The 11,652-nt window shown below is 41.9% G+C and overlaps 1 protein-coding gene across 1 annotated transcript; it reads left to right on the forward strand.

Moving 5' to 3' along the window:
- The first annotated feature begins 10,403 nt into the window (after window positions 1-10,403).
- LOC138359399 (ATPase family AAA domain-containing protein 3-like) lies at window positions 10,404-10,844 on the forward strand. The gene has a single exon (XM_069318528.1). It carries the CDS (start codon window positions 10,404-10,406, stop codon window positions 10,842-10,844), a length of 441 nt encoding a protein of 146 aa, XP_069174629.1.
- Window positions 10,845-11,652: the final 808 nt, after the last annotated feature.

Here is an 11,652-nt window from a genome sequence, read left to right on the forward strand (position 1 = left end):
TGTGTATTGCTGGATGATCCCCATTACCTCTAATGGTGATATAGAAGACCTAACAGGACGAGAACTAATGGTGAAGTTCAGACAATGCACAAAATATCTAGCTACTTGTTGTTAGGTAGGTACATTTAACCTCAAGTGAGGTAGAGTATAAATTAGCCACATTAAATTAGGCTACATATAATGTTACTTGTCCACTAATGAACAAGTACCCAAGCTTCATTAGTAATACACATACTAATCCCATGAAGTTTGGACCCAAGCCCAACATGGCTACTCCTGAACAATTAAGGAGAACCTATATTGGCCTTAAAGGTCATTTGACCAGACTAATTAACAAGGCTGAGGGCTTATCTAAAGAAACTCCCATTGACTCTTATCACTTAGAGACATCAGTAAGAGTAGCTGATCTGAAATTTGATCAAGTTAGGTCTACAAGTCAGTCTTATATTACTCTACTGAATACCACAGAAACTGATCCTGATGAAGTAGGTCAAATTGTAGACGATATCTCCCAGTATGAAGATGAGACTCAAGATAAACTTTACATGCTATCTAAACTAGCAAAACAATCTGAATCCAATACAGATAATACAATGTCTCAATTCAATAACCAACTACCAGAGGTTCGTTTACCTACTTTAGACTTACCTACATTTTCAGGATTAGATACAGAAAATTGGGACAATTTTTGGACTTCATTTGAAGTTCATATACATAAGAAACCGTCTCTTGACAGGGTTTCTAAATTCTCATACCTGCTTAGTCTTCTCAAAGGAGAGGCTAAAAAGGTCATACATAACCTAACTCTCGATGAGAGTAATTATGAGGAAGCTATACAACTGTTGAAGTTGAACTATTGCAACAAAGAGTTGAGTATAGCTACCCTCTATTACCAATTGCTAGATCTGAATGCACCAAATAGTAGACCAGAGTCACTTCAAAGCTTCAGACTAGAAGTAGAGTCTCTAGTAAAGGCCTTAGGTACTAAAGTTGATATACCAGCTTCAGAATGGTCAATCAAGTTACTTTTGCAGAGGAAATTACCTCGAAATGTCTTAACAGAGCTCTGCTCACACTATAACACCGAGTTTCTCACTCTTGACCAAATATTCGAGGGACTGAGAATAACGGTTAACAGGTTGAAGACTCATGATAAAATTAAACCTGAGTCTAAACCAATTAATACTGACACTTCAGTCAAACCCAAACCGACTTTGAATAAGTCTAGTAAATATAAATCCAAGACTACTCCATCCACTGGGAAAAGAAGTGGAAATGTAGGTACTTATTCGATGTCTCCTTCTGAGATAACCAATGACTTGTCTACTAAAGAGACCAAGTCAAACAAAGAGAGAAGGTGTCTGTTCTGTAATCAAGGACATGCCACCTACCAATGCTCTGTTTATGCTACTTATAATACTAGGATTAAAAGGTTGCAAGAAATACACAAGTGCACCAGGTGCATGGGCTCTCATGATCCCAAAAAATGTGTAGTGCAGCTACGTTCCTGCAATAGATGCAACCAAGGTGTACATCACTACGCCTTATGTAGAAAATCTTCTACACCAACCATGACCACTGGAGAGAATTCCACAAATTCTACCACAGTGCAATATTGCAAAGTGCATCAAGAAATAAATGTACTTGCTACAGAGTCAGGCAATAATACCACTCTGCCTACAGCTCAACTTAGACTAATAAACAGGAGATCTAGAGTTAACACCAGAGGTCTTTTTGATCAAGGATCACAGAAAACCTTCATTACACAACAGTTAGTAGAGCAGTTAAAATTAAAACCTGCCAAAAGTGTGAGGTTAAATATTTCTGGTTTCTTGACCAATAGTGGGCCTCGTGAATACCAAGTAGTTAAGGTATTAGTGAGACTTGGATCTTCCACTAGACCAATACAAGCGGTAGTAGTAGATAAACTTCCTACAGACCTGCAGGTCACAGGGTTAGCTCGCACTGCGAGACATCTTAAACGAAACCGCATGAGGCTAGCAGATTATAAAATAAATTCTGACTGCCTCACTGATGTTGGAATACTTATAGGCGCGGATCATTATTACAAATTTATAACTGGATGCACCAGACAACACGGAATGAATTTGTTGTCATCTGCTGGAGGCAAATTGCTTACTGGACCGGTGCTTTTCCGACAAAATCCAGCGTCAACAAACCAACAATCTAATAACATAATAGTGGCGTGACTAGGCTTGGAACAGTCACCCCTACGTTTCAGAGAAATATCTGAAGATATTGAGTCTGATCCACCTGTACATCGTCTGTGGGATTTAGACACTTTAGGTATTATCCCTGAACAACCAAGCCCTGATGATATGTGGACTTACCAGCAATATCTGGATACAGTTGTCTATAAAAATAAACAATACTGGGTAAGACTCCCATGGAAGTTGAATCATCCACAACTTCCAGTTAATTATTTTATGGCAGCCTCACAATTGCAGTCTCAATTAACACGACTACAGAAGCAGCCAGACAAACTGAACATGTATCATCAACTCATCCAACAACAACTTAACAGTAAATTTATTGAAGTTGTGATGACGATGACCGAAAATTAGGTCATTATTTATCTCATCACGCTGTGGTGAAAGACTCATTAACAACACCTATTCGTATTGTCTTTAACTGTAGTGCTAAAGCAAAGCCAAGCAGTGTGTCTTTAAATGAATGTCTCCAAACGGGACCTAGCCTAACACAAAGGCTACATGATGTGCTGTTACGATTCCGCACTGGTGTTTTCGCCTATACTGCTGATATCAGCAAAGCTTTCCTCCGAGTAGGTTTGCAGGAGGAAGATCGTAACTACACAAAGTTTCTCTGAATTAGGGACCCACTGGATCCTAACAGTGATATCATCACATATCGTTTTGCCTCAGTATTATTCGGAGCTACGTCCTCACCGTTTCTTTTGCAAGCAACATTAGACACACATTTGAGGAAGTCAAATAGCCCTTATAAGGCAGACATTACCGACAACTTGTATGTCGACAATTTCCAGGGAACAACTAATGATCAAACTAATTTGGTAGAAATCTACCATGAGGCTAACCGTGAGCTATTAGGGGCCAATATGCCACTACAGTCATGGGCCTCAAATAATGAATTACTAAACCAGGTAATCGAGAAAGAATTTCCAGGTTATCAGGTACCCAATCAATTAAAGGTTCTGGGCGTGGAATGGAACACAGGTACTGACGAGATGAATGTCAAGTCAGTACAAACCGATAACTCAACCCTTACCATGAGAACATTGCTCTCGTTTGTCAGTCAACCATTTGACCCTTTAGGCTTACTTAGTCCTATATTAATAAGGGGCAAACTCCTAATGCAGGAGTGCTGGCAGAAACATATGGGATGGGATGATCCGTTACCAAGTGAGTTACAAGCTAAATGGCAGATACTCTCAACGGATTTTAATCAGTTTGGTGTTTTGAAATTTCCTCGTAATGCTGCAGGACCAAACTTACCCACCAATTTGCACGTGTTCTGCGATGCCTCTGGCAAAGCATATGGCGCTGTAGCCTACTTAGTTAATAGTGCACAATCAATTTTGCTCACATCTAAAGCAAGAGTTGCTCCCATTAAGAAGAGATCTTTACCTCAAATGGAGTTGACTGCATTGCTGGTGGGAGTAAGATTGGCTCATTGCCTGACAAAGACACTCAATAATATCCACTTTGGTGAGATTGTCGTGTGGTCAGACAATGAGGCAGTCTTACAATGGGTAAGAAACAACAACAATAAGACTCCCTACGTTAGTAATCGTGTTAGGGAAATTCATGAGTTATCTGTTGGATATAAATTCAGACATGTTCCTACTAAGGACAATCCTGCAGATTATTTATCTCGAGGATTAACACTAAAACAACTTATCAAGTCTTCGCTGTGGTTCAATGGACCTTCATGGCTTGTTGGTGGTCAGTGGCCTAAACAAAAGCCACAAGTCATAGTGACCAATATCACCACTCCCATGAAAGAACCAGAACCTAAACCTGATCTTAGCCATTGATCCTCACAATTATTCTAACTTAAGTAAGTTATTAAGAGTGACTGCACATGTGTTTGACTTTCTTGCTAAGATAGGAATTCGACATAAGTTTCCCAATCCTATCCTCTACTGGATCAAACGTGCACAACAAGAGACATATGGAAGCGAGTATGAAAATCTTCCAGATAAATTAACTAAGTCTCTAGGTATCTGGTATGATGCCAACACTCATACAACCCGTTCTCGCAAATTTAATAAGTCAATATTGACTTATTAACTACGTGCATAGGTGTTATTCTAAACATAATAGATACCCTTAAAAAGATTCATAGAAAACACTGACCTTACCTAACCTTGTTAGTATCTTAAGATAAGCATCTTATTGCTTCGTAATTACAATTATTACTTAACCTATACCTATTATAGGTTAGGTAATAATTGTAATTACGAAGCAATAAGATGCTTATCTTAAGATACTAACAAGGTTAGGTAAGGTCGGTGTTTTCTATGAATCTTTTTAGGGGTATCTATTATGTTAAGTATGTCACCTATGCACATATTTAATAAGTCAATATTGACTTATTAAATTTGCGAGAACGGGTTGCACTCATAATATACTAAGATGTGGAGGACGTTTGCTTCATGCAAAAATTGATCTAGACACAAAGAATTCAATTCTTCTACCGCGTCACCACATCATCACTAAACTTCTTGTTTTACATCACCATCAATATGGTACTTTACATGGTGGAGTGTTAGATACTCTCACCGACCTTAGACAAAAGTACTGGCTTCCTCAAGGTCGTCAGACAGTCAAGTCAATAATTAAATTCTGTGTAATCTGTAAAAGATACGATGCTAGAGTATGTCCTTACCCAGGACCTCCACCACTCCCTGAAGAAAGAGTGATTCATCTTCGTCCTTTTGAAACCACTGGTGTTGATTACACAGGAGCCTTACTTCTCACTGGCAACCCAAACAAGATACCAGTGAAAGCATACATTTGTCTCTTTACGTGTGCTACAACCAGAGGCGTACATTTAGAAGTGACTTCAGATATGAGTGCTGAAGCCTTCATCCAGGCCTTCCGCAGATTTGCAGCTCGCAGATCTTGTCCCAAACTAATGATATCGGACAATGGTTCCAATTTCGTGGCAGGAGAAGCTTGTCTGCGAGAAGTCTGGAATCATCCAGAAGTACAGTCAGTCCTGCAGAGACGACAATGTCACTGGAAATTTATAGCACCAAGAGCTTCTTGGCAAGGTGGGTTCTATGAGCGAATGATAGGCACAGTCAAGAAGTGTTTAAGAAAAACTTTACACAGACAAAAGGTCAGTTACTCCGAGCTCCAAACCATTGTTGTGGAAATCGAGGCGCGAGTCAATAACCGCCCATTAACATACCTGTCTGATGATTTCTCCCAGAGAGAACCTCTGAGTCCCTCACACTTGATACATGGAGGTCTACTGAGCCCTCTCATCCCTTTAGCCGAAGAGGACCCTGTAGACCCGTCACATGTAACCAGAGGTGACTTGGTGGAAAGCTACCAGCATCTCTCAAGGGTTATTAACAGGTGGAATGAGGTGTGGACTCGAGAGTACCTCAAAACTCTACAAGAGTACCACTACGGAGCATCGAGTCCTTATAATAAAGTGCAACTTAAACCAGGGGACCTAGTACTAGTCGACAGTGATGGACCAAGGTCAGAGTGGCCCATAGGCAAAATTGTTGCCATTCATCCAGATCATCAAGGTGTCCTGAGAGTAGTGTAAGTTTTATGCCGAGGCAACACTACTCTAAAAACTTTAGAGAAGTTGGTTCCTCTCGAATTGACTGAACTAGAGTATCAACCAGAACCAGTTTCTCCAGTAGTTTCCGAGGACAGTAATTCTGATCCACTGAGCAACCGTCCCACTAGAGCTGCTGCTCAACAATGTAAGCGGAGACTACAAGCCTATTACAGCTCTGACCAAGAGTAAATCCCTTTACATCCAATTTCAGCAACCATGATGATACTGTGGTGTGGTGTCAAGTAATAAACCATTACAAGTCACTATGACCCAGGACATTCTCATCACAGTAAATTCTCTGTTGTTTGAATTGTGTGATTTAAATCTTTAATTGTTTTATAGGCTATAAATAACATTATTTATCTAGAGTATCTGAGAGTTTGCAGACTTTGAGACTTTGTAACATACACATTACATGTCATAGCGACACCAGTCCCAGAGTCTATTGTAAGCTTTCTTAATTATCAACTTTAGGTAATTCTTAATAACATGTTCCATTTAACATGAAATCAGCAAGACTTAAGTTTCTTGTATGTGCTTGACAAATACGGGACATTCGTTATGTGTGTACTAACATACTAACATACTAATATTAATACCAACTTCGGGGTGGGTGTGTCAGTACTCCACATTACACTGCGACCCTAAAATTCTCCCCCCGGTGTTATGTTGGAAATTTTCAACACTAATACAACACTGTTGTATTATTATTAATTATTACTAAATCTACTAATCACTGTAGTAATTAAAATTAACCAACCGTAGAGTTCACCTGTACTAATAATTGCATCTGTACAATAAGGCTAGAATTCCTACGTCACCAGACGCCAGTATTGCGTCAGATTCCATTATAATAAACACATCTATATCCAGTGTGTCAGAGAATTGAGTCTGATTCTCTAAAAACAAACAGTGTTCTGTGTGATAATTATTTACTGATAACCTGACTCCCAAATAATGCCAAATAGAGCGTTTCTAGTTACAACTGTTATTTGGTAATAAATTTAACGTCACGAGTGAATGCCAGGGAGAGAATTACATTCATCTCTATTGTTCGTTTACCATCGTAAAACGAGCAAATAATAATATTTAACTCCTCTGAATAATAAACCCGTCATTATCCAAGCATTTCAGTCACAACTGCGAGAAATTATATTATTCGTAGTAAATAATTTGTGTTGCAAATGCGGGACGCGGAGCGGGGGGCAGAAGAGAAGCCATTACCCCGAGGAGACGCCTTGCTGGAGAGGACGCCACCGAGAGCGTGTGTAGGCGTCCACGAGGGAGGAAAGTCGCCACTGTGAGGTGTGAAGAATTGTTGCAGAATATAGTAACTTAGCTGGTTTTTAGTGTCACGGGATACTTCGTGTTGGATCGTCAACGAGAATAAACTTGACGTTCAGCCGGGAACCTGTTAATTGGTTCCATGTAGACCCACGTGACCGGCCAGAGAAGCGCGTCAACATCTAGGCTAGGCTCGACACCACGTGTTCGTTATTACGACGCCAGAACCTAGGACGCGAGCTTTGGCAAGCCTCAACTTACACAGTGCCCTATTAGATAAGTACCTTTATTCCCTTTTGATGCATCATTATGGATAGGTTGTAGCCGGGTAGCTTGCCGTCACGCCGAGCGACTAAAATAAAACACAGGTTATTATCTGTTTCCACTCTCCATTTTAATTTCTTGAACATAGATATTTAGTAGCCTAACATGTTGCTACTGAATATATCTTGATTTATAGCTTGTGTGTGAAGAATTCCCCGAGCTGTCATTTCCCGTGTTAATCATCTCCCAGTGTTCCATGATGAGTTCAGGAGATTCCGAGGATGAGTCATAACCGATGTCTTGGAAAACGTCTTCAAGCTAAGACCCTTTCCGTATTCCATTAATTACAATATCTGTAGTGTATTATTATTACGGATCACTGTTTTCTGGATTAACACGTGTTTATTATAATCATTAATTTCTCATGTTCATAATCTATGTTCTTATTGGTGATTGTTTTAGTGATTCTATAATTGGTCATAGGATTAGTTTATTGCATAACGATCTGGTGCACGAACCACACTAGTTCCTAGATATATATGAAGTTCTAGTAATACCCCCCCAATGTAGGTGTTTGAGGCTTTGATTCAGTTAAATTATATACAGCCCATTAATTATACAAGTGATTACATTCTCTAGTATTTATCCATAGTTACTGGTTCATCTAGGAATTTTCTAATGATCACATTTTATTAGTTTCCCTCTTTACTATAAAAGCGGGTGGTCCTTCGTAATTGAATTCATTACATTATTAATTAAATAAATAGAGTCAAGCCCCAAATGTCCCACACATGAAGCTGACTCGTCCTCTGTTGAGGGTCCTGGTTCTGGCTTCTGGTCTCCTGATGAACAGTTCCCACACACACACAGGTTCCTTCGTCGCCTTCGTGGTAACGCGTTCTCGCCGTGATCACATCCAACAGATGCTGCCTTCCTCCTCCTATTCTCTGGGTTACTGGAGACAGCTACCTCTGTCATCGTCCTCCACACTCACTGACACTGTCGACTCTTCACAGTCCAGCACAGCACCCCGTCGCCTTAACTGCCTGTAGATTTGGGCCCGGCCCTAGCCGGGCCCAAATCTTCCTTACACTTGATGTGTAAGACGTGGTCCTCTAGTGGGCGTCCCAGACGTCACCAGCCCAATGTTCCCTCTGCTGCAGACTCTTGATACGGCTCTTGGTTTTTCAATCCGGTCCGTCCTTGCCTCCAGGCACTCCACGGAAGTTGGATGGCTTCCCAGACTGTCTGCAGAATCGAAGCGGTGCTTAAATCTATTGGTAAGGGCTCTCTAGGTCCGGAGCTCTCTCGAGCACGTCTTCCCTCTCTGACGGCTCGTGATGTACTTTCTTCCCGCCCCAGGCGCCAGCCGCACCTCGCCCCTCCGCCTCATGACGTCACACCGTTCGAGGGCTCTCGTCATTGGTCACTTCTGGCACGTGACCTCACCTGGCCAATCAGGTGCCGGGATGGGTCAGCACGTCTTGGCGGGAAACAGGATGGCTCGTCACCGTCCTGTGCTTCAAAAGGCGTAAGCCCCTTGCATTTTCCAACTTAGGAGGCCACTTTTCAGCCAGCTACATCACGCTTCACGCTTTCCCATACATGAAAATGTTCCCTGAACATTAGAGAACACTTAGGCTACGGAGATATGACTTCTAAGCTGCGAAGGAAGAAATACAGGGGTGGACACCGTCACATACCCCTCCCCTTAAAATAAGAGTCATATTGAATGAGCAGGATTGGAGAGGGCAACTATGCTCTTGCTCCCTTCATTCCTGAAGTGTTACTCCTCTAGTTTGTGTCGTGGCTCGTACCACCTCGCCAGTCACTTGTGTTTCTACACTTCCACCTCGCACCGTACCAGGTTGAGTGGGCGTTCCCTGAACACCTATAAGGGATCCTCCTCCTGTGTCCACGAGTGCGCTCCAACGACTCGTTAGCACTGCAAGGTTCAGTGCATGTAGAGCCTCCACTGCGTCGTGCACTCTGAGGTACCCTTGCACTCCCACCACGTCCTACAGTGTTACGATATATCTTATCGTGTTATTTCATCGCATAATGGCACAATTATTTAAGTCATACGTTCATTATTACAGGAAGAACGAGGTTAACAACCATGGAGGTCGTTAACGGTCAGCACGATATGGCTCGTTCGGTGGCGGGAAGTTCTGTTAGCCAATCAGACCGGGCGAGGTAACGTGTGCTGGGTGGAGCATGTGAAGAGACAGACATCTATTCCCCTCCATTGAGTCAACAGGCTGTCGTCGCGTTTGGATGTGGGACGAACGGACCCAACTGTGAGTGTGCTCCACCCTAATGAAGGAAGAGGACCTCGAGGCATGGTCGACTTTCTTGAAAGTTATGGAAGATAACAGCTGTGAGATTTAGAGGTCGGCATGGAGGTAACGCGCTGATTTTCCTGAAAGCGGTACAAATTGCAGGAAAGTAGATGATTTATAAGTGGGAAGATCAATTGGACAACAGACGACCGTAGCATGGTCGTAGTATCTTTCTCTCTATATATATATATTTAACTGTACTTGTGTACAATGCACATATATATATATATACATGTAAAATATTGTATATAAGGTGATTAGAGATACACAATATATCCATGATGAAGTTTTATACCATCTTATTTTTCTTGTCCTTTGTCAGACCTCGGCACAAAGTGTGTCGCACCTGACAACAGGTCCGGCTGAGGCTGACACCTGTTCAGATTCATGTACCCCGTTGTAGTACAACGAAGCATTAGGATAGACATTCAGAATAAACCTAAATTAAATGTGTTGGGTTGTCAACAGTTCGATCCCAACACATATGGGGGCCTGTCTGGGAGTGTTTTGAGCAAGACACACTGTGTACACTTGCAGCACCCATTGCTCGTCATCTAGGTATCTAGCCAGGTAAAGTTTTCATCATGGATCGTGTCCAAGAATTTATAACAAAAGAGGACCCATTGATTTTGGAGAGCTGTACGAAAGAACAGCTGAAGCAAATCGCCGAACACTGAGTTAAAATTAGTGTCGACTAAAGTGGTCTATATGAGACAAGAACTTGGAAATAAAGTAAGGTCTCGACGCGAAGACGTCGGAGCGGTAGGATTAGATGTGAGTGCAAAGGAAAGTGGGGAACAAGATAATGGGGAAGTGTCTTCTAATTCGTCTCGTAGGAGTGGAAGTTTAGAATATGAATTGGAACGTTTGAAACTGGAAGCTCAAATTAAGAGGGAAGAGAGACAGTTTCAGTTAGAGAAACTGAAATTGGAGAAAGTGAGACTTGAAAGTGAGCAAAAAACGCGTGTAGAATTAGAAAAGGAGAAAACGAAGCAAATGGAAATCGAAGCAAATAAATTTGTGGCTGCTCAAAGGCGAGAGCGAGAGGTACACTCGGAGAGCACACCTATGCCTGCAGCATATGATCACAAGGCACGTGAAAAGGAGGTTCCGCAATTTTGTCCAGAAGAGTCTGAGTCTTTTTTTTGAGCATTTTGAAAAAGTTGCTACACTAAAGCATTGGCCAGAGGAGGATTGGGCCCAATTGGTGCAAATAAGATTGACTGGGGCAGCGAGAGAGGCCTATACCCAGCTCTCTCTAGAAGATTGTAAAAATTACTGGACTGTGAAAAACAGCGTATTAAGGTCATTTCTAATGACACCTGAAGCTTACCGGAAGCGGTTCAGAGAAATGGTAAAGACACAGAGGAGCACATATGCTGAAACAGCCAGAGATTTGGAACGTAGATTCCAAAGATGGATGGGTTCCGAAAAGGTAGAATCTTTCGAAGACTTGAAACAATTGATGTTAATGGAAAAATTCTTGGAGATGGTGACTCCAGGCACCAGGTTTAGGGTTCAAGAAGCAGGAATAAAAACACTCTTAGAAGCAGCGGACAAAGCAGATGTAATTACGGAAGCTTACAGAAGTCTCCAGGAATATGAAGAAAAAGGTCACGCAAAGTTGCAGGGTAGTAAAAGACGGTATACGTGGAACAATAGAGATGGTCGTGGATATACTGGCAAGCCGATAGCCCGACAAAGTCAGGGGTATGTGGAATTTTCTCCGTCGGGAGGTGACGCATTCGAGGGTCAGGCTAGCGCACCCTCGGGTCAGGGAGGAAATACAACGTCTAGATATCGAGGTACAGGACAGTGGAGACGTGGCGAATCCTATTATAATGGACAACGTGGTTCGAGAGGACGAGGATTCTCTTCTCAGGTAATATGCTACACATGTAACAAGCCTGGACACTTAAGTAGAGAGTGTAGGCAAGGCAGAAGAGTGGTGTCCCTC

The sequence above is a fragment of the Procambarus clarkii genome, chromosome 90, assembly GCF_040958095.1.
Source record: "Procambarus clarkii isolate CNS0578487 chromosome 90, FALCON_Pclarkii_2.0, whole genome shotgun sequence".
NCBI classification, from domain to species: domain Eukaryota; kingdom Metazoa; phylum Arthropoda; class Malacostraca; order Decapoda; family Cambaridae; genus Procambarus; species Procambarus clarkii.